Below are 25,032 nucleotides of genomic sequence, written 5' to 3' on the forward strand. Positions count from 1 at the left end.
GCTTTAAATATTTTTGTTGCTAATCCAGGTTATTGGTTTTGCCCTGAGTCTGAATTTCCTTTATCTTTTACTGGTATAGCTTGGAACACTGGTTTTTCTCCGTTTGGGCCAATACTTAACATTTCAGTAATCTAGAATTTGCTCTGCATCACAGCTCACAATGCATGCCCTTGTTGGTTCCTCTCCCTCCCTGTTACAAGTCTTCTTTTAGGACTAGAAGATTCCAGAAACCCTGGAACTTCAAGTCTTTCTCCTTAGGAAGTCTTATGACAGATGTCTACAGGAAAGGATAGGACTTTCCATGTTGGGGGAAAAGAAGAAGGAGCAAAGGGAAAACAAGAAAATAAAGAAAGGACAAAAAGGATGAAAGGTTAGTTTGGAGGTAGAATATATATCAAAAATTGGTTATTATTATCTAATTGATTCTGAAATTGTAGTGCAATTACTTCCAAAATTTCATCAAAACAAATATTGCTATATCAGAACAGCTGGTATAACCACAATATTATGGAGGCAAGCTTTTAGAGAAAAACTTAAAAGATGAAGTAAAATCTCACTGATTTTAACCAATTGACCTTATGTTAAAAGGCATTTTAGCCACACTGAACTTTACTTTCCTATGTGTAAAATAAATAAATTTAATTAGTCGGTCTCTAAGTTATCTTCTAATTTTAATATGCCATAAGTACATAGGATAGCTAAAAATGGGCTAGTTTTTACCTAATCCTACTAAATGAGTTTCTATTGAAAAGAACATATACCACTTGTAAATATATCTTACTTCTGTGATTGATTTGCAAACTTTAAAGTAGAGAATTTTATAATTATTTGTTTAGCAAATCCTTTCTTCACATATAATGAAAAGGTAAACTTCTGTCACTCCCCTACCTAAATAATCACAAAGTCTAAAATTAGTGGAGCCCAAAATAAAAAACTAAAAAGTTTTTTTATACTTTTACTATACTCAAGTTCCAGATAATTCCAAATGGCTAAATATATTAAAAATGCAATAATAAAAAATAAACAGTTGCATTAATTTAACAAAAGTTTATGTTAAAAAGTCATTCTTTATTGACAATGGGAGGATGGAGTCAAGATGATGTAGTAGAAACAGGACTTCCACGAGGCTCCAGCTTCCACCTCCTCCAATTCATGTAAAAAATGATTCTGGACAAACTTTGGAGCTACAGAACCCACAAAATGACAGAGAAAAGCTAACTTCCCACTGAAAACAGTCCAGCAGGCTGGCAGGAAGTGGCCAGGACAGCTCTCTGGGAGCCGACCCCAGCCCTGCACAAGCCCAAGGTTTTAGACTCAGGGAGGCCACAGCCAGCCACAGGCTGGAGGGACTTCAGATCACCAGCAGCTGTGGCGGTTTCCAGAAATATCAACACATAGATGCTAAGGAAAAAGTGAGAGGTCAGTACAGTGGGGACTTTGGGATCCAATAGTTCGGGAGTACAGTCTGGCCTTTACCCCTTGGAGGGAGAAGCCGCTGAGGCGCCTGGCCGTGCAGCTGCCGCCAGGTGGCAGCTTCAGCTCCTGGCTTGCAGACTGTAGGGGAACCAAGAGACCACTCTAAGGGGTAATTGCTCTTGCTTTGGCCTGCTTGAATCTGGATTGCAGTCTAGGGTGGAGGTCCTGGGATGTGTGAACAGCTTGCCAGAGCATGTGGAGGCTCAGAGAGGGCACCCAACTAACAGCTCCAGCAGCTGTGAAAACCTCAACAATTTGGGACAAATCTCTCCTGTCTGGTAGCAGAGTCCTACAGTGGCAAAAAGCTCAAGAGTCAAGTAATTGAGTGGTAACATGAGCAAGCAAAGGAATCAAAGCAAGCAGAGCAATCCAACTTTGCACGCCTATTTTGGGGACAAAAAGGATCAAAGCATGGAACAGGAGGAAAACAGAAAAGTCAGAACTCCTGCACCAAAAGCTAGGCCATAGAGGACCTTATGAAGAATTCTGAAAAGCAAATAAGAAAGTGGAAGAAAAATTGGGAAGAGAAATGAGAAAAATGCAAGAAAATTATGAAATGAGAGTCAACAACCTGACTGAAGAAAATAACACCTTAAAAAATGGACTAACTCAAATGGCAAAAGAGGCTCAAAAAGGCAATGAGGAGAAGAATGCCTTAAAAAGTCGAATGTGCCAGATGGAAAAAGAATCTCAAAAGCTCACTGAAGAGAATCATTCCTTCAGAATTAGACTGGAGCAAATGGAAGCTAGTGACTTTATGGGAAATCAAGATACTATTAAACAGATCCAAACAAATGAAAAAACAGAAGACAATGTGAAATATCTCATTGGAAAAACCATTGACCTGGAAAATAGAGCCAGGTAAGATAATTTAAAAATTATTGGACTAACTGAAAGCCATGATCGAAAAAAGAACTTAGAAATCACCCTTCAAGAAATTCTCAAGGAAAATTGCCCTGATGTTTTAGAACCAGAGGGCAAAATCGAGGTTGAAAGAATCCACAGATCACCTCCTAAAAAAAGATCTGAAAAAGAAAACTCCTAGGAATATTATAGCCAGGTTCTGGAGTTCCCAGATCAAGGAGAAAATATTACAAGCAGCCAGGAAGAAACAATTTAAATATTGTGGAAACACAATCAGGATAACACAGGATCTGGCAGCTTCTACACTGAGGTACTGAAGGGCTTGTAATATGATATTCTGGAGGTCCAGGGAGCTGGGATTAAAACCAAGAATCACCTACCAGCCAAAACTGAGTATCATATTTCAGGGGAAAATATGGTCATTCAACGGAACAGAGGACTTTCAAGCATTGTTGATGAAAAAATCAGAGTTGAATAGAAAATTTGACATTCAGATACAAGAAGCAAGAGAAGCATGAGAAGGTAAACAGGGAAAAGAAATCATAAGGAAATTATCAAAGTTGAACTATTTACATTCCTACGTGGAAAAACGATAATTGTAACTTTATTGACAATAAGTATTCTACACTCATATTAACTGTTTAAATGATAGACATACTTATAAATGAATTACTGTAAAATATTCTAAGTTAGAGCAATACTCTGTACTCTGTCCTTGTCAGATCACCTATGAGATACTGCGTGCAATTCTAGGTGCTGCATTTTATTAAAAGCATTAATAAACTATAGCCTAGCCAGAAGGGGGTCATCAAGATGAAGAAATTAAAAATCATGCCATCTGAAAACTGGTCTGAAGAAACTGAGCATGTTTAATCTAGAGAAGAGAAGACTCAGAGGCAGGAGGTGAGAGTTGTCTTTAAATGTTCTGCAATGGATGAAAATTTCTGAGAGGTAAATTTAGGCTGGATATAAAGCAAAATTTCTTGATTCAACCCAATATACATTTATTAAGCCCCTACTAAGTATATGAAACATCACTAGTATTAATTCCTAATAACGAAATTTAATTGAAAGTAGAATAAGTTGCCAAAGAAGTAAAAAAGATTACTGTTACTAAAGAATGTCTTCAAGTGAAGGTTTTAGTAACCATTTGTGGAGAATGTTTAAGAGATGAGACTCATTAGCTTCTCAATCCCTTTCTACTCAGAAATTTTGGAAAAAATAATTGTTAAAAACTTAACTATTATATATATATATATATATATATATATATATATATATATATATAACCACCATTTTGTTCAATTAACAAACTCTGTATAGGTACCTAATTTTTAAAAAACTAATGTTGACCACTGAAAGAGCACTCTGCAGGCTCCTAAAGTAAGCTAAGATCAGAAAAGAATGCTTGCTAAAGTAATTTTCTCCTTTTTCCTAAAAAGGGGAAAGCCAGACATGGTGACCAAGCCCTACATAAAGCTTAAACTGAACCACCATGTGAAAGATGGTCCCCTGAATCCAAATAAACTCTAGTCATTTATGAAGCATGCTGAGAGGACCAAAGGGAAAAGGCATTCCACTTGTTAAATGTTTATTATTTGAGCTTAGCAGCCAACTATAATAAAAAAGGGAGGAAGCTGTCTGCAAACTGCATGCAGATTTAGTTACTCAAATTCCATTAATGTAAAAAAGGAGATTGCAGCTAAACTCTTAAAATTTACCAGGCAGTAGCTTAAGGGAGGTGATGGTTGGTAGTGAAGACTTTCAGCAACTTATATTAAGTATTTATTAATATCTCTTGTATAATAAATAATGAGACTAAATATATGACTAAATGAGAATAAATAATATAATAATATAAATAATAATTATTTATAATAAATAAATAAGACAAATAATGTCTTTTACAACCTGGTCCCTTTCTACCTTTCCAGTCTTATTTACACTTATTTAAGAATAAAAATTCTCAAAACTGGGGGAAGAATACTTATATCACAATTATTACCAATTTTACAAACATCATTCTCCCCTCCCTCTAGTTGTTTGGAGGACAAATACTTATTTTAATTTATAAAATTTTTAAAATATTTTTTTCAGTTAACAAGCATTTATTTATACCAACATTATAAAGATAAACAACTCTGAAAGACTTAAGAAATTCAGAATCAATGCAACGACCAACCAGGAATCCAGAGGACTGATGATGAACAATGCTTTCAATCTCTTGATAAAAAGGTAATAGACCTTGTAAGAAATGGAAAAAACATATTTTTGGATAAAACCAAATAAGAAATTTGTTTTGCTTCACAAACACTTTGAACTGGTGTCCATGAGTGATTATCACCTGTTGAAATTCTGCTGTGTAGAGGGGCCTTGGAAGAGGAGACATTTTTTCTTATTCATACAATTCATTTAATCCCTTAGTTCCTTATCATTTTTAAACTAGTATTTGGATTCAATGACTGCCCACACTGAGTACAAGATAAATACCTGATATTAAACTTTTCCATCTGATATATCACTAACTCTAACATGTATCACTAATACTAACATGAATGTTGACTGTTCACTGAAATGAACTAAAAAATAACTAGAGGACTTTGCTTTACATCTATTCACTATTCACAAGTATAAAATTTATTAAAAGAGAAATCAAAAGTAGGGAAGGGGGTGATACACTCTAAAAGATTCCACAAAAATTAAATTGCAAAAGCAAATGTACAAATAAAATGAATTGTTTATAAAATTCTAATGGTATCTTTTACAACCTGGTCCCTTCTTACCTTTCCAGTCTTATTTACACTTTCATCCCCACTCCTCATAGCTGGTCAGCAGCACTGGCCTTCTTGCTATTCCTCATATAACACTCTACCTCTTAGCTCTGTATCTTTGTCCTGGCTTCTCCCCCATGTCTCTAACACCTTCATCAATATTGTCCTCTGCTCCAGGGCAGAGGAAAAAGTGGTCCCATTCCCTCTTTCACTGTTGAACACCCAGAAATACCTATTTGGCTTTCAAGTCCCAAGACTCCAATAAAATTTCTCTCTCAAAAGTTGCTAATGATCCCAACTGCTAAATCTAATTTCTGACTTTCTTAACTCCTCTTTGATCTTTCTGCAGCTTCTAAAGTTGTTAATCACCTTCTAGTTGCAGTGGAAAGTGTGCTAATTTGGAGTCAAAGAAATTGGCTTTGGATATTGGCTCTGCTGGTTGTGTCACCTTGGGAAAATCACTTCACACCTCTGGGCCTCAGATTTCTGTAATGTGAGGGAGTTAGGTTAGATGATCTAAAAGGTTCCTTCCTCCTCTGAGTCTATGCTCCTATGATTCTTCTTGGGTCTCTGAGAGTGCTCTCTTTTGGATCTCCTCCTGCTTGTCCACTTGGTTTACTTTGCTAGGATCATTCATCCTCCACTCGCTAAGAATGAGGTGTCCTTCAAGGTACTGACCCCTGAACCATATCTTTTCTCTCCTTTAGTGATCTTCTTCAATCCTTTTCTCCTCCAAACTTCCCTATTTCTTTAGTTGAGGGTACTACTGTCTTCCAAATCCCCAAGGTTTGCAGTCTTAGAGACAACTCTTTTCTCTCCCCTTAAGCATAATATCAATTACCACTAAACTTTGCTGACTCAAATTCATTAACATTTTTTGTACCTATCCTTTCTCCACTTTGACCAACAAAATCCTGTTACCTCTTCTGTAGACTACCTAGTCTACCTCTTAACTGACTTCCGTACATGTAGTCAGTCCTTCCCCTATCCAAATCCACCCCACCCGCACCCCCCAGGGAATGCTCACCTGCCAAAATGAACTTCCTAAGAAACAGGTCTAACCAAGATATTTCTTTGCTCAAGTATCTTCAGAGGTTTCTTTCTCTTCTAAGATAAAATACAAACTCTTCAGCTTGACATCTAAGGCTAATCTTCCATAGTCTGGTTACAATTTACCTTTCTAGCCTATTTTCAGATCACTCCCTCCTCATGTACTCAAATCAAACTTTACTACTTTCAGTTTCTCAGACTCGGCATTCTCTCTCCCACTTGGATGCATCCTGACAAGCAAGTAGTTTCTCATGCCCATAATGCACTGTTCTCCTTTCATTCTTGCCTCTTGGAATCCTTGTTTTCCTTCTAGACTTAGCTGAAGTGCTATCTCCATCATGAAAGTCTTCCCTCCCTGAAGCATTTATCAATGTTCTCCCTGCTTCTCTAACTCCCATATATCTTGTGTGCCTGTCACAATGCCTTGCATACTGCTCAGAGGTCCCAGAACCAGAAGGTAAAATAATCATTGAAAGAATATACCAACATTCCTAAAAGAGATCCCAAATTGAAAACACCAAGGAATATTGTAGCCAAATTCCAGGATTATCAGGTCAAGGAGAAAATACTGCAAGCAGCCAAAAAGAAACAATTTAAATATTTTGGAACCACAGTCAGGATTTTACAGGACCTTGCAGCTTCTACATTAAAAGATCTGAGGACATGGAATATGATATTCCAGAAGAAAAAGGAGCTCAGATCACAGCCAAGGGATCAACTACCCAGAGAAATTGAGTATAATCTTTCAGGGGAGGAGTTGGACATTCAGTGAAATAGGGGATTTCCAAACCTTACTGATGAAAAAAGACCAGAACTCAATGGAAGATTTGATCTTCAAATACAGGACTCAAGGGAAGCAAAAAAAGGTAAACAGGAAAGAAAAAAACAATGTTTTAATATGGGCAAACTGTTTACATTCCTACAAGGGAAGATGATACTTGTAACTCTTGAGGACTATATTGTTATTATGACATTTAAATAGTATATACATAGACAGAGGGAGTGGGTATAAGTTGACTTTGATGTAATGATAAAAAATCTAATTAAGTGGTGAAAGGGGATTGTATTGGAGAAGAGGCAGAAAAGAGTAAACTACATTACATTAAGAGGCCCAAAGACCTATTACAGTAGAGGGAAAGAAGGGAGGGAAATGAGCATTGTTTGAACCTCACTCTTATCAGATTTGATTCAAAGAAGGAATAACATAGTTAGGTATAGAAATCTAATTTACCCAACAGGAAGTAGAAGGGGAAAGGGGAAATAAAAGGGAAGGGGGGTGGACAGAAGAGAGGAAAGAGGTAGTAAGGGAAAAGAAGATGAAAAGGGAGGGGGCTGAAAGAAGGGAAGGCAGTTTGAGGGAGGTGGTGGTCAAAAACAAAACTCTACAGAGAGGGAGAAAGGGAGAAAGGAGAGAGAAAAGCATAAACTGGGGAGGGGGAGATATGGAAGGAAAGGCATAGATCGTAATCATAACTGTGAAGGTGAACAGGAAGAACTTTCTCATAAAACGAAAGTAGATCCTACAAAATATGTTGTTTACAAGAAACACATGTGAAGTACAGGGATACACACAGAGCAAGGGTAAAAGGCTAAAGCAGAATATATTCTGCTTCAGCTTCAGTAAAATAAAAAAAAGCAGGGGTAGCAATCCTGATCTCAGACAAAGAAAAAGCAAAAATAGATCTAATTAAAAGAGATAAGGAAGGAAACCACATCCTGCTACAAGGTACCACAGACAATGAAGTAATATCATTACTAAACATATAAGCATCAAGTGGTATAGCATCCAGATTCTTAGAGGAGGAGTTAAGGGAGTTACAGGAATAAATAGATAACAAAACTATACTAGTGGGGGACCTCAACCTCCCCCCTCTCAGAACTAGATAAATCTAACCACAAAATAAACAAGAAGTTAAGGAGATGAACAGAATTTTAGAAAAGTTAGGTATGGTAGACCTCTGGAAAAAAATGAATGGGAATAAAAAGGAATACACCTTTTTCTCAGCAGTACATGGCACCCACACAAAAACTGACCATGTATTAGGGCATAAAAACCTCACAATCCAATGCAGGAAGGCAGAATGCATCCTTTTAAGATCATGATGCAATAAAAATTACATGAAATAACGCATGTTATAAAGGGCCATGGAAAGAGAGACAAAAAATTAATTGGAAAATAAATAATGAGTGGGCCAAACAAAAGCAATTAACTTCATCCAAGAGAATGAAAATAATGAGAGAACATATGAAAACTTATGGGATATACAGTGAAAACAGTTCTTAGGGGAAGCTTTATAACTCTGAATGCTTTAAAATAGAGAAAGAAGTGTTCAATGAATTGGGCATGCAACTAAAAAAGCTAGAAAAAGAACAAATTAAAAATCCTCAATTAAATACCAAATTAGAAATTCTGAAAACCAAAGGAAAGATTAATAAAACTGAAATTAAGAAAACTATTGAACTAATAAATAAAATTAAGAGCTGATTTTTATGGAAAAAAAAAACAATTAAAATAGATAAACCTTTGGTTAATTTGATAAAAAAAAAAAAACCAAAAACCAGATTACCAGCATCAAAAATGAAAAGAATGACTCTAACACCAATGAAGAAATCAAAATAATCATTATGAGCTACTTTTCCAACTGTATGCCAATAAATTTGACAGTCTAAGTGAATGGATTAATATTGACAAAAATATAAATTGTCCAGATGAATAAATAATTAATAAATTAAATAAAATAAAATTTAAAATCAGGTTATTTAAATAATCCCATTTTAGAAAACAAAATTGAACAAGTCATCAATGAACTCCCTAAGAAAAAATCTCTAGGCCAGATGATTTACATTTGAATTCTGCCAAACATTTAGAGGGCAACTAATTCAGATACTATGTAAACTATCTGGGAAAACAGGCAAAGAAAAAGACCTACCAAATTCTTTTTATCATACAAAGGTAGTACTGATACCTAAACCAGGAAGAGTCAAAACAGATAAAGAAAATTATAAGTCATTTTCCCTAATGAATACAGATGCAAAAATTTTAAATAAAATATTAGCAAAGAGATAACAACAACTTGTCTCAAAGATAATACACTATGACAGGTAGGATATATACCAGGAATGCAGGGCTGCTTTAATATTAAGAAAACTATTAGCATAACTGACCATATCAACAATAACAACAAAAAACAGAAATCATATCTATCTCAATCTCTCAATCTATCTCAATCATATCTATCACATCTATCTCAATCTAATCTCAATCTATCTCAATCATATCTATCACATCTATCTCAATAGATGCAGAAAATGCATTAGACAAAATACAACAGTCATTCCTATTAAAAACACTAAAGAGCACAGGAATAAATGGAGTCTTCCTTAAAATGATAGGTAGCATCTATCTAAAACCATCAGTGATAAGCATTAAATGTAAAGGGTATAAGCTAGAAGCATTTCCAATAAGATTGGTGTGCAACAAAGATGTCCATTATCACCACTGCTATTCAATATTGTACTAGAAATGTTAGCTTTAGCAATAAGAGAAGAAAAAAAGAAATTGAAGGAATTAGAATAAGCAATGAGGATATAAAACTATCACTCTGCAAATGATATGATGGTATACTCAGAGAATTCTAGAAAATCAACTAAAAAACTTCTTGAAACAACTTTAGCAAAATCGCAGGATATAAAATAAACCCACATAAATCATCGGCATTTCTATATATTACTAACAAAGCTCAACAGCAAGAGATAGAAAAATTCCACTTAAAAGTTACTATAGACATTATAAAATATTCGGGAGTCTACATGCCAAAACAAACCCAGGAACTATCTGAACACAATTACAAAACACTTTTCACACGAATAAAGTCAGATTTAAATAACTGGAAAAATATCAGTTGCTTGCGGGTAGGCCAAGCTAATATAATAAAAACAATAATACTAACTAAACTAATTTACTTATTTAGTGCCATAACAATCAAACTATCAAAAAATTATTTTATAGAGCTAGAAAAAAAAATCAAGAAATTCATCAGGAAGAACAAAAGGTTCAGAATATCAAGGGAATTAAAAATAAATGCAAAGGAAGGTAGCCTAGCCATACCATATCTAAAACTATATTATAAAGATGCAATCATCAAAACTACTTGGTACCAAGAAATAGAGTGGTGGATCAGTGGAATAGGTGAGGTATAAAAGACACAACCATCAACGACTATAGTAATCTACTATTTGATAAATCCAAGGACCCCAGCTTCTGGGATAAGAACTCACTATCAAGGCAGCTAGGTGGCGCAGTGAAAAGAACACTGGCCCTGGAGTCAGGAGGACCTGAGTTCAAATCCAGCCTCAGACACTTGACACATTTACTAGCTGTGTAACCTTGGGCAAAGTCACTTAACCCTAATTGCCTGGCTTTCCCCCCCTCAAAAAAAAAAAAAACTCACTATTTAACAAAAACTGCTGTGAAAACTGGAAAATAGTAAGCCAGAAATTAGGCATAGACTAACATCTTGCACTTATACCAAGATAAAGTCAAAATTTATATATGATTTATACATAAAGACTGATACTATAAGCAAACTAGGAGAACAAGGAATAGTTTACCTGTCAGATCTATGGAGAAAGGAAGAATTCATGACCAAATAAGAGAAAGAGAATATTATGAAATGCAAAATAGATGATTTTGATAGCATTAAATGGAAAAGTTTTTGCACAAACAAAGCCAATGCAACCAAGACTAGAAGGGAAGCAGAAAGCTGGGAAACAATGTTTACACCCAGTCAGCATCTCTGAGAAAAGGCCTCATTTCTCAAATATATACAGAACTGAGTCAAATTTATAAGAATACAAGTCATTCCCCAATTAATGAATGGTCAAAGGATATGAACATGCAGTTTTCAGAGGAAGAAATTAAAGCTATCTACACTCATGTGAAAAAATGTTCTAAATCACTATTGATAAGGAAATGCAAATCAAAACAACTCTGAGGTACCACATTATACCTATCAAACTGGCTAACATAACAAAACAGTAAAATGATAAATATTGTAGATGAGGGAAAACTAGAACATTAATGTATTGCTGGTGGAGTTGTGAACTGATCCAATAACCATTCTGGAGAGCAATTTGGAACTATGTCCAAAGGGCTATAAAATTTTTATATATGTCCTTTGACCCAGCAATACCACTTTTAGGTCTGTAAACTAAAGAGATCATACAAATGGGAAAAGGACCCACATGTACAAAAAACATTATAGCAGCTCTTTTTGTGGTGGCAAAGAACTGGAAACTGAGGGAATGCCCATCAATTGGGGAACGGCTGAACAAGTTGTGGTATATGAATGCAATGGAATACTATTGTGCAATAAGAAATGATGAACAGAAAAGACTTCAGAAAAACCTGCAAAATATATGAGCTGATGGTGAGTGAAATGAGAAGAACTAGAAGAACACTGTACATGGTAACAGCCACACTGTGTGCTGACTGATTTTAGTAGACTTAGCTCTTCTCAGTAATGCAAGGACCTAAAACAATTCCAAAAGACTCATAATGGAAAATGCCATCCACATCCAGAGAAAGAACTCTGGAGTCTGAATGCAGATGGAAGCAGACTACTTGCTCTCCTTTTCTTTTGTTGTTTTGTTTTGTTTCTTCATTCTAGTAGTTCCTCCCATTAGTTCTTAAAATCATGACTAATGTGAAAATATCTTTAATATGAATATATAAGTAGAGCCTATATCAGACTGCATGCTCTCTTTGGGAGGGTGGAGGACAGAGGGGAAGAAATTTTAAAATTCAAAATCTTATGGAAGTGAATGTTGAAAACTAAAAATAAATATATTAGTAAAAAAAAGATTTTCCTCAACAAAAGAGATAAAATAGCACTTCAGGGTGAACAAAGTGTATATAAAGATAAATAAGAATAGTGGCACAACAGGGCTCTTCCTGGAACAATCTGAGAGGATCAGAAGAAAAATCCCAGGATGAGGTTTGGTTCCCAGTGACTGTGAAGAACAAATACCTCCAGGCTAGGGTCCCAGTTATCAAAAAGCAGCAAGCAGCAACCCTTGGTTGGTTTGGGAGGCTGCTTCTGTCCCAGGCACCTGAACTTTTACCCCCAAGAGGGAGAGGTTTTGAGTGTCTGAGTCAAAGATCCTGCTGACAAGGAATGCTAGACACAGCTGTGTTGACCTATGGCTGGCCAGGTAAGGGGGGGCAGCAAGCCCAGCACAATAGTGGGGGCAGAACACTGCTGGCAGTGGCCACTTACAAGAAGCTAGAGGTTTGGTTTGGTTCCTAGCTAGAGGGGAGAACTGAAAAGCTGGGGCAAGAAGCACTATTCCCCCATACCCCAGGACTAAAGGTGATTACAAAAATTAAGCTATTATAACAAAGAAATGTACAGGCAAGGGAGAAAGAATCTAACTATAGAAAGTTATTATGAGAATAAGGAAAACTGGGGTTCATCTTCACAGAGGTGGATATTTAAGCAAAGAAACCCTCTTTTACTCCAAAAGGGTAATGTCAAATGAACACCTGCTCAAAAAGAATTTATAGAAAAACTTAAAAAAAAAGACTAAAAATAAATAAATGAGAGACTGAGGAAAAACTGAAAAAAAAAAACAATCCAAGAAAAACAAGATTATACAAAGAAAGTCAACCATTAGAAAAGGAGATCCAGAATCCTGAGAAAGAAAATGACACCTTGAAAATTAGAATTGGACAAGGTGAAGCCATCAAAGTTATAAGAGATCAAGAAATAATTAAAAGATAAAGAATGAAAAAAAAAAGAGAAAGTGAAAAATCTTATAAGAAAAACAACTGATCTGAAGAACAGATCAAGAAAAGAAAAACATAAAGGAGGGGTATAGAAGAGTATTTGGATCATTGGGAATGGGTGGATAAGGGAGGGATCCTTGTGAAGATAAGGGAGGGATCTCTGGAAAGAGGGGGAGGGAATAGATTATAGAGGGTTATAGAAGGGAGTTTAGATTTATGGGAATAGGAGGATAGGGGAGGGATCCTTGGGGGGGGGAGTAGGCTAAGTAATAGGAGGGGCAAGGTAGGGGGTAAAAGTAAAGTAGAAGACTCAGGAGGGATAGGAAATAAGAGATACAAACACAAAAACAAGAATCAGGAGTAGAAATTGTTAGGGAAAGTATATGTCTATATATATGCATATGTATGTATGTATATATGTGTATGTATCTATCTACATATAAATATATTTGCACTTAAATTACAGCCTTTGAGGGGGGAGTGGGGGGAGAGGGGAAAAAAGAACAAAGTAAAAAGTGCATATTAGAGAACAAAACAACTTGCAAGGAAGCAAAGATGGACAGCTCTCAGGAAAATGTGTAGTATTTATCATAGTCTTTCTTGAAATGAAAACTTACCACTACATATTTTGAATCCTCTCTTATCTTCTGCTATGCATATGACATGCTTTTTTTCCCTTTTCTTTGTATTTAAGTCTCAATATCTAAGCTTATGATATTTTTTTTCCCTTCTCTAATCTATATTTGAGTTCTGGTGTTTGAGTCTAAAAAATCCTAAGTCTATAAAAGAATTATTTCAAAAGTTCACTATCGAAGATAAAGTCTTTTAGGACTTGGTCTGTGTAAGTGTACAATGCCAAACACATGACAGACAGCAAAAAACCTCAACAATGATGGAGAATACAATTTCAAAATCAAAGAATGCGGAGAATACACTTTTAAAACTACAGAATGTACCCTAATGGCCTAGAATTTTGCATTCTCCATTATTTAAAAACTACTTATTGAGCATCTGATACATACTTAGCCCTATGTATTATGGAAAAAAATAAGGCATAAAAACCTTAAAATGCTTCTAATTTCATACCCCTCTCCCCAATAATGTAAGTGCTCAAATAAGTGATATGATCTTATTACTACCAGATACCAAAGATCTAGTTGCAGAAGCTCCCTAAGAAAAAGTGTTTTTTTGCTTTTTTCTGACATTGACTGAGTAGGGTTAAGGTACCTACTTTCAACTCACATTCTGAAAAGAAATTATAGTAGTAATACTTCCTTATGTTTGCTGTTTAAAATAATAGAGAATAGGAGTTTTTTATTTACTTCTGATATGTTGAAAACATTAATCATCTAACCTTAAACTTCTATTGCATGACAGCAATTTGCCAAAAGGACAAGTTATATCTTGTGCTAAAGATATAAACAGGATAATATAGTTTGTTAACTGATTTTAGACCTTTATAGTTTTCACTGAAAAAAGTAATAGAACACTGTTCTATGTGGAATCTAGATACCTAAAAGTTTTTTTTAAGATCATAATAATGTATTATTCTCACTACCTGTGAATTTTTGATTTTTTCCAGTTGACTTTTTTAATACCCAAATCCACATAAGATTCAGCAAGGTCTACATTCAACTCTTCATCTGGGTCATTTGGAAATACTCCCAGTTTTGCAGCAGATTCATAGAGAGAAATTTCCTCTTTCAATTCTGCTAATTCTTCCTAGAATACAAAAATAATAGAACATTATTTTGTGTGTGTGCATAAGACACAAATGACTAATGTATATACTTTTAGTATGTATACATCTTATTCTTGCTAATACCCTCAATGAGTCAATATGACTGAGTAAAAGGGAAGTATATTATTCACATATTTTGCATGTAATTAGTATATAGTCTCCCCTCAAGGATCATGACCTTAAAAACTAGTGTAAAGGCTCCTCCAATGACTCTCGTTTTTGCTGCTAGTAGCCCTGTACTTCTGGTATACCTGTCCATAGAAAAACAGGCCTGAGGAGAGGATTCAACTACAACCAATCTGACTTCAAACCAGCAAAGACTGCTACTGTTAGCCACAATGACAACATCTACTGGCAGCTACAACCAATGTGATCACAAAGGGCAGTTTCCCTGGACATGACAGCATTAAGCCATCCAACCAGATGCACTTGAACTACATGAATCATCCATCACAATTTCTTTGTGTGAGATTAGCAACTAGTGCTGAAAAATCAAATAGGAATAATTCTTCCATATACCATCTATGCTTAAGTCTATAGTCTTGTCTGAAAGGACTACACTGAGCTGATAGCTCATATAATATACTTAAGGTAAAGGAATGCTTCCACAGTGAAAAGATCTGAAGACAATGGAATCTCTGAAAAGACTTCTATATAGTAGTCCCCCACCTGACAGAGGTTTTATAGTACAAGTTTTATAGAGGATGACGTTAACTATAATACAGTCCAGTGGATAGATCCCAATTAGTTAGGCAGTTAGGTGTATGGAGGTCACTGAGAGGGCAAGTGATGGGCACTTATGGTATGGGAAGAACTGAAGTCAATTTCTCAGCAAGGCTAAAGACATGGGGGAAAACAAGCCTACTAAATCTAGAGTGGTCCTAGGACCCTGAGGCCAATGATGAATATACGATGAATGTAAATCCCTTGTGAAAGAGGACTGGCTCTTTTTTTTTGTTTTTGTATCTGTATTGCCTTGCACAGATTAGTTTAATAAATGGTTGAACTAAACCCATTCATCCCGTTACTACAGAGAAAACTCAAATATCAAAAGGCTTATACCACTTTTACTCCACCTCACTCCCACCCCCAACACACACACATACCCTATTCAGAACAAGGGCTATAGATCCCCTAGCCAAATTATACACCTAAATAATTCTGAGATCATAACTACCCATCAGTTTCCCACTTTCCTTTGGCTGCTAGAAACCCATATTCTACCAGGAGAACCCTTAACTATTGGGTTATCTTTTATTATTTTCATATTACTTTTTATATTACTTTTATTACTTTATATTACTTTTTCCCAAGTGGCAACACTCACTTGTAAAGCCCTGTTCATGTTGTCACTCAGAGTATGTGCACTCTGGGCTTGTTGAAGCTGGAGCCTTAATTGATTCATCTCTTGTACTGATCCTATAGGAATAAAAACATTAGGGGACACTTAAAACAGCCTAAATGTAAAGACACAAATCACCTATGGACCACCTACAAATAAACTTCAATTCAGTATATCACCATCAGATTTTTATCCATGTACTATAATGGACACAACGGGACCCAGGAAGATAGCTGTGATAAGAACATGTAGTATTTTCAACCACAGTCTTCTGCCAAAGGAGTTGGGCTAGCTTTTCCTAAGACCCCACCCCATGTAGGGTATCCTCAAGATTTGATTGCTTCAGGAGACTAAGATTTGGGCCACTGACAAGGTTTCATGATCACCTAAGGGTATAAAAGAAACCTGCCTATATGGAATTGGGGCCCTTCTAACTTGGGAAGATATCCCACAGTTGCCTAATTTATCACATCCTGCTCTGTGACCACTTGTATTTTTATACAATAGGGAGGCTTCTACAACTCTGTATAGAAATGAGAGGGTTCACTGTTTACCTGAACCAAGTATTGTCCCCTTACTGAATAGCCTTCTTTTGTTAATTGTGGAATGACAAGTATGTCATTTTTTTTCTAGTATGAAGCCTAAACTACCAGGGGACTTGCTTGAGTCAGGTGTGACTTAGGACAATATCATAATGAACTTGAAAGGACATTAGACTAGAAATCAAGAGGCAGGTTCTATTCTCACCTCTGTCACTACTATGTAACACTGGGTAAATCACTTCATCTCTGAGCTTACTGTTTGGAGTAGATCATTTCCCCATCTGTAAAATGAAGGATATGATTGCTAAAGCCCTTTCAAGGTCTTGAGGACTTAACTTTGGACATGAATAATTAAATTGCTCTAGGCTTTGTTGTCTCTTTGTACATTACTCTGAAAAACCAATTATCTGGAAGAGGTCACATGTCCAATGAACCATGCTAGAGTAGCACCTATGAATAACTGGAAGAGATGGAGAGTGGTAGACACAAGAATAATAATATGATCAAATAAAAATAACAATAATAATAATAATAACATACTCAATATTCCTATAATTCAAACAAAAAGGCTAAGGAAAAAAAATTTTAAATACAACAAAACCTCTAGCCCACACCACAAAAAGTAATTCTTGTTTGTTCTCCTTCTCCTTTTACTAGAGATGCTTCTATTCATTTTCCCACCCCACCCCACTGATGATAAATATATATATTGTGGTATGATAGAATCTTGAGCACTAGAAAAGTAGTCAGGCAAACTGGGTTCCAGCTTTGCCACTCTCCGACTTAGACAAGTCATTTCATCACTAAATCTCTCTGCACCTGGTTTTTGAAATTGTAAAACCAGGAGGCTGAATCAGATGATCTCTAAGGTCTCTTCAGGTTCTAACCACCTATGAATTTATTAATCTAAATATTTATAAAATTAGAGAGTCACTTTTACATACTCCATGTCTTTCGGGAAGATCGTTTTTAAGTAAGAAATTTTATAAAATTATAGACCAAGTAAACTCTAGTAAAACCTTAAAATTATGAAATCCTTTAAAATAAAATAATCGCTTGGTAGGTATATATTTTCATATGTTAAATCTGTTTCAAGTGTGGAACTATATTTAAACTTTTATTTTATCTGAAGCAGAACAAGGTGGCTTACCTGTTTCTAGCAAAGCAGCACACTGTTTTTGACTCTCCTCCAGATTCTTTGTTAATCTGTTGATTATTTCTGTTTTTTCTATCTTGTTTTCTTCCTGTGCTCTTTCTACTTGTTTCACATGATCTCGTAGATGACAACAAATATCTTTCTGAATGGAAAAGATTTTCCAGAAGTCATTTCCCTCTTAATAATTAAATATTAAATTACAAATATTAAAGCATTTAAATCAAAATTCTTTTTTTTTCCTCTTTGGAGGGCAATTGGGGTCAAGTGACTTGCCCAAGGTCACATAGCTAGGAAGTGTTAAGTGTCTGAGGCCACATTTGAACTCAGGTCCTCCTGATTCCAGGGTCAGTGCTCCATTTACTGCGCCACCTAGCCTCCCCCTAAGTCAAAAATTCAATAGTCAACTGCATGCAAGAAGCCCTGCTTTCTTAAAACACACTTAAGATACAAGAATTTATGAATACAAGTGAAAACTATGTTCAAAAATCATCATCAAATAAAACATTTAAGAGATTGTACTCTGGCACTGTGTGGTGTTTGAACAGTCAGGGTTTACAACTGAAGACAACACTAACACAAATGCCATAAGGACATGCAAAAAAATAGGATGACATAAAATTAAGCATTTAACATTAACAAAAATGTACAAATAAGTTTTTGAGGGAGAATAAACAAAGACGACCCAGACCCAGCAAGATGGGATGCTAGTGAATTCATCATCTATGAATGTCTCCTCCTTCCTTATAATCTTAGTCCTATGGGGCTTCATGAAAAAAGAATACAGGCGAAACTTTGGAGAAGAAAAAGAAGCAAATGCAGATGGACTGGGTAAAGCTGCCCCAAAATGAACAGAATACAATGGAATAAGAAATGGCAGATGATAATGACCAAGGAAATAAAGCAGTTCGGGAACAAAGTGAAAACTAGGAACTTAAAGAAGCCACAGCAGTACTAGCTTGTAACTTAAGATGAGATGCAGAAATAGTAATAGTAAATACAATGTATGTAATCATGTTGAGGATTGAAGACAAAAATGTTTTTAAGAGAGAAAAAGAGAATGAGTAGGCCGACCTGTCAGAAAAAAAAAAATGGGAAGAAAAAGGGAGGATTTTTGTGTTGAAGATCACTCTGAGATTTATTCTTTTTAGAGAGGTCAGGGAAAGAATAAGAGTGCACAGGTAAATAGAAAGTAGCATTTTTAGGACAATGAGACCAGAAAAGATAAATATGCAACTACATTACTCTCATTCACACAGCTCTGAGTCAATGATAGCCAATTTAACTCAAAATAATGTAACATAAAAGTATATCAATGAACTGAAGCAACTTCTAGGAATAAATAACTAAATCCATGAGAACAGATACCTGCTTGTTCACAATTTAATAAAGTCTGGTCAATTCTGAGCCCTATGGATTTAGAAAATCAAAGGCATTGTTTTGATTGTATATATCAGATTGCTTGCTGTCTTGGAGAGGAAAAAATTTTGGAATTCACAATTTTTCAAAAATGAATTTTTTCAAAAATGAATCTTTATATATAATTGATAAAAATTAAAATATTAAGGAAAAAAATAAAAATGTAAATTCCCTGGCCTAAAAAAAAAAAAGGGGGTACTATTTGTTGTGAGACATTTGAAAAACAGAATAGAAACTTAAAAACCTACTTAAAGTTCATAGCCCAAAGTCTGAGAAAAAATGGTATTGTTAATTTGTAGTCTATACCAATATCTGTAGAGGAATGAGTGGTAGAATATCTTTTGGAGCACATCACTGATGATCTTATGTAATCTGGGGAAATTGCGGGGGTGGGGGGTAAGAAATGGTGCAAGTTACAGGTTGTTTTCAGGTCTAAGAAACAGAACATATTTAGAGTTAATTCCAGAACAAATGGAAGAATGTACAAAAGATTCACCATTGCTAACTCTGTAAGTCTTTTCTTATTCAGGCTAAAACTGGGATAATTTTGTTAATTGCATGCAGTCCAAGTATTAATTAAATGTGGATCTACACATAGGGCAGGTTCACTACTGTCTTGGTTTTCAAGTCTGGTTTGTTTGTTTTTTGCTTTTTGGATGGGGGAAGGCAGGGGAATCAGGATTAAGTGACTTGCCCAAGATCATGGGGTGTTATAGCAAGTGTTTAGTGTCTGAGGCCAGATCTTAACTCAGGCCCTCCTGATTCCAGGACTGGTGCTCTATTCACTACACTACCTAGTCGCCCTATCAAATCTGTTTTGAGTTGTTTTGGAGGATTTTTTGCAGACTAGTGGTAGAGAAAAACCAGTAGGGGACTGTTTGATACAGAGCCTTTGAAGAAGAGAAAGCCATTTGAAGGCCATACATAGCACTGAAAATCAAAATTCACATATAAATTTAATGGTCTGGAATGCAATTCTATAATTAATGCAATGAATCTTTATTAAATTTAAATGGCCAGGCCATTATACTTCAACTTACTTCATTTCCAATTGCCAAAGGAGAAAAAAAGATGTAGCAATGGAAGCTCATTTCTTCCCATCTAACTTGGTTGAAAACTAGATTGAGTAACCTACATTTTTTCTTACAGATAGCCCCAAACTTTTAACATAGGCATGGTTAAGTTTCTCTTTTTCAGATTGGGTCTGGATATGGATTTTTCTCTTAAGATACATTTTAATTATTTTTAATTTTTTATAAATGTGAACAAGTAAAACATTTTTAAAATGCTTATTTTTTTAGAAATTTTTTTCGTTAACTTTTTTGAGACTAGGTCTAATAGTTACTCATAGGTATGATCCTACCACTGATCAGCATGGAAGCTTTCAGCTGCTGCTGCTTTCTGATCTGGGCTGGTTTACCTTCCCCTTAGGCAGCCTGGTAAGCCCTTGTTCCTGGGGGCTCACCATATTGGTGCTGGACTTTAGTGAAGACACCCTTATCAAAGGCATGGTCTAGTGAAGCTCAGTACTTCTGAGTTCAAGTGACTAATCCACCATTTTCAGCTTTTCCCAGGGGTAGGCATTACAAGTATATACCATGAAGCCCACCCTAAAATAGTTTAAAATAATTCTGAACAAAATAATCACATGATATACAGCTTAATATAAGATCAAACTTAGAAATGTAACCACTATACAAAAAGCAAACCAAACCAAACCATGACAATTCCAGCTTCTAAGAGCACCTAATTATTAATATTCTTGTACTTCAATTGCCAAAGCATCCTCACTTTTAGTGCCTTTGTACACTACATACAAGGAGAAGATGGTATTACTATGCTGGGTGCATATACAATAAACCTTCATGTAATATTATTTATACGGACTTCAATATATAATAAAAATGTAATTTGCACATAGAAAAAGTTTTAGGTCACGATTAAGCCTATAATGCAAGAGTGTTAGTCCCTTCTCCAAAATCAATTGTTTGTAAAAAAAAAAAAAGTTCTGGGGCAGCCAGGTAGCACAGTGAGTAAGAGCACTGGCCCCAGAGTCGGGATGACCTGGGATCGAATCCGGGCTCAGACACTTAGCACCCACCCAGAAACACCTGGCCGTGTAACCTTGAGCAAGTTACTTAACCCCAATTGCTTTAAAAAAAAAAAAAGTTCCCACCCTATCAAATCAATTAGCACTTATTAAGTCTAAAGGTGCCAAAGAAGGTTATGATGGCAATAAAAAGACAAAAAGGAAACTGTCTTTGCCCTGAAGATGCCAATTTCACAATGTATATAAAAAAAAATAAGGTGAAGCAGGGTGACCAGCAGATTGGGGCCAAAGAGGAGGGAGGGGAGAGGAAGGGAAATGAGGAAGAAGGAAATGTAGAAGCTCAAACATGAAGTAAAAATGAGATTAAATTGGATATTAGACAGTGTAAAGGCACCAAATAAAGGAGATGGATTATTGTGTGAGGAAGAGCAAGGTGCACAGTTTGGCCAGTCTATAACAGCATACATAATGAACCTGAGGAGCAGCTGGGTGGCGCAGTGAACAGAGTACTGGTCCTGGAGTCAGGAGGACCTGACTTCAAATCCAGCCTCAGACATTTGACACACTAGCTGTGTGAACTTGGGCAAGTCATTTAACCTCAATTGCCTTGCCTTTCCTCCTCCAAAAAAAGAAAAGAAAAGAAATCTGAAAAGGTCAGCTGGAGTCAGGCTATGAATTTAAATGCTGAACAGAAAAATTTCCATTTGATCCCAGGAGGGAACGACACAATTTACTAAGCAGAATACATGACTAGTCAGACCTAAAAAATCACTTTGGCTGCTGTTTTAGAGAGGGAAGACACTTTTGAGATAAGGAGACCAATCAAGAGACCTCCAAATTGTCCAGGTGAAAGGTGGAAAGAGCTTGAAGTAGTGGGGTAGTTGAGTAGAAAAGGAGGTCAGATGAATACTTTGAGGAGAACTAACAAGACATATCAATAGATTATATGTAGAGCAGGGAAAGGGATGTGTTGACGACACTAAGGCTATGAATGACTAGAAAGTGATACCCTCAACAATTACTACAGGAAAATTTGAAAGAATAGTGGGTTGGGGGTGGGGATAATGAGTTCTCTTTTGAACACATTCAGTTTAAGAAGCTTTGAGACATACAACTTGAAATGTCAATAAGTAGATGGAGATGCTGAAATGAAGTCAACCGACAAGAGATTAGGAATGGGATCTATAGAGATCTGGGAGTCATTTGAACAAAAATGATGATCTGAACCCATGGGAGTTGATGAGGTCACCAAATGAGAATGTAGGAGAGAACAGGGTCTAGTACAAAGGGGGGCTACCCCAGAGTTGGTAATGTGATATATGGATCAGCAAAGGAATATAAGGAGTGAGATAAGACAGATCAGAAAAATAAGAGCATTATCAGGTAAACCCAGAAAAAGAAGAGAAAAGCAGTTGGTGTGCCAAATAGGTCAAAAAGAATAAAGACTGAAGAAAGTGTCAGATTTGAGCATTAAGAGACGGCAATTTGGAGAGTTACTTCAATTGGGTGATGAAATTTAAAGTCAGTATTGTAGAGGCTTGAGGATAGAGGAACATGTATATCATATTCACAAAAATATTTATCAGCATGAAAGAAATTTGCAACCCAGTACATGAGTGGAGCCAATTCTACATAGTATCTGGGCAGGTTATATCTAGTTTCCTTATTTTGGTTCTCCTGGATTTCATTGTTCTTTGGCAATTCCTTCAGATGCAAAGAGAAGGAGAATAATTGACAATAAAAAATAGTTACAGTATTAAATACCAAAAGAGATGGATTGTCTTTGTTCTGTGGGAAAAACAACAAGGTGACTACTTTGGCTATTACAAAGTTTATAAAACCTATCAAATGCTCAATAGAGTTGTTTATAAATCAGGCAGCTGCATTTAAAAATATTTACTAATAAAAACTATTATATTCATTAAAACAAGACAATTTTATTCTAGGAGTTTGGGTTTTTAGTTCTATTTTATGAACCTGAATGCAATAGAACTATATTTCTTTAAAAATGTTACAATTTAGACGTTTTCACTAAATGTTCCGTATTCAATCTGGTTATTATTAGATTTAGTCCACAATAGTGAGGTATTTCTGCAGTAAATTTTTAAGTAAGGTATAGTTAAGTGAAAAAGGAAGGGAGTAAGGTGAAGAATGCTACCGTTAGGAAGCTAAACCGGTAAAAATTTAGTAATATAGTCCACAGTCAAAATATTATGTAAACAACTTTGGGATCATTGTCTATAACTTTTAATTATACATTATAGCATTTCCTTCAATTAGTGTAAAAAAATAAGAGCTTATATGCAATTTTAACTTACTTATACTTCACATATTTTTCTCTGATAGGGCAAAACTACAGAATAGCTATAAAAATATCAAACAGCGGGGTGGCTAGGTGGCGCAGTGAATAGAGCATTGACCCTGGGGTCAGGAGGACCTGAGTTGAAACATGGTCTCAGACACTTAACACAAAAACTGGCCATGTGACTTTGGGCAAGTCGCTTAACCCCAACTGCCCTCCAAAAAAGCAAAAAAAAAAAAATATATCAAACAGCATTGTTGTTCAATTGTGTCTGACTTCTATGTGACCTCATGGACTTTTGTCTGTGGAGTTTTCTTGGCAAAGATACTGGAGAAATTTGTCATTTCCTTCTCTAGTATTATCCCCATTTTATAGATAAGGAACTGAAGCAAATATTACTTAAGTCAGGAGCATAAAGCTAGTAAGTATCTGAACTCAGATCTTCCGGACTCCAAGCTCAGTACTGCATGCATTGCATCGCCTAGTTGGCCCAATAGTATACGTCATAATAAGATCTGTCCTAAATAAGTATAGAGGCATTTGTAATTCTATTCACTGGAATGAAATGAATATTTATTTTACTTAGTTACTCGACTACAAAGGTGGAGACACTTTAAATGTTCCACTGGGAATAACATTAATTTTTTAAAAACACAATTTCAAACCTATATATTCTAGACAGTTGAGATCTCAATTCTCCCCTATTTTGTGTACACTATTTTCCTCAAAACTTCTAGTGACAATAATTCAGCATCTGCACATATACAAGCTGCCTTCAAACAATCACGAATACACAAATTGTTCAACACTTTCTGCTGAGAATGGTGTGAATATAAACCTGGAATCTTTAAGGCTATCCTAATAGCTCTCAAAAGAAATACCTATGACTAACCTGATTAAACTTATTTTTTCAAAAAGAAGTGTTTCTCAAAAATGCCACCCACCAACTTTCAAATGCTTAAAGAGACACCCAGCAAGAAACTTATGGAATACCATGTTTCACCTAAAGTTGGGTATGGCAACCCCCCCAAACATAGGGAATTGTGAAAATGTCCTCTCCATACTTAAATGTACAAGATTCTGACTAGATTCTCAAATGAGTGAATGTGGTCCTCTCTGCTTTTTAACTTATTTTTTTTTTTTAAATTTCAAACTAAATTACAAAGATTAGTGACTAACTACAAAACACTAAGCCCAGATACATCTTTATTTACTATTTGCTCCTTTGAAATCATTCAAACCTGCTCTTGAAGTACAGCATTTGTAGTATCCAAATTCTTCTGTAAAGTTGTCACTTGGTCTTCATACTTCTTTCTGAGGCATAAAACAATATTTTCATGTTGCTCTTTAGCTCGCTGTAGAGAGTCAGAATGATGAAGCTCTAACAGTTGCTGTCTTAGGTTTTCCATGGCCACCTCACTCACTCTAGTTTTCTTAATCATCTAAAAAATTCACACAAAACCAAATACTAAATTCAAATTTGTAATTTATAATGTTTATACTTCAATATTTCAAACACTAGACTTTCTCTAAAT

The 25,032-nt window shown here is 35.6% G+C and overlaps 1 protein-coding gene across 12 annotated transcripts in view; it reads right to left on the bottom strand.

The window, feature by feature from the left end:
* Nucleotides 1-25,032, bottom strand: part of CEP152 (centrosomal protein 152) — a 109,237-nt gene that overhangs the window by 50,799 nt on the left and 33,406 nt on the right. For 10 of the 12 annotated variants that reach the window (XM_069097996.1, XM_069098000.1, XM_069097995.1 and 7 more), the window contains 4 exons: nt 24,739-24,939; nt 17,724-17,871; nt 16,017-16,108; nt 14,507-14,670 (listed from right to left, as the gene is read on the bottom strand). In XM_069097996.1, the coding sequence (XP_068954097.1) occupies nt 14,507-14,670; nt 16,017-16,108; nt 17,724-17,871; nt 24,739-24,939 (605 nt within the window). The remainder of the gene's footprint in view (nt 1-14,506; nt 14,671-16,016; nt 16,109-17,723; nt 17,872-24,738; nt 24,940-25,032) is intronic. The other 2 variants (XM_069097999.1, XM_069098005.1) reach the window with 2 other exon arrangements.

The sequence above is a fragment of the Petaurus breviceps genome, unplaced genomic scaffold (assembly GCF_028583685.1).
Source record: "Petaurus breviceps papuanus isolate PSGF00001 unplaced genomic scaffold, PetGlider_PUasm1.0 37, whole genome shotgun sequence".
NCBI lineage: Eukaryota > Metazoa > Chordata > Mammalia > Diprotodontia > Petauridae > Petaurus > Petaurus breviceps.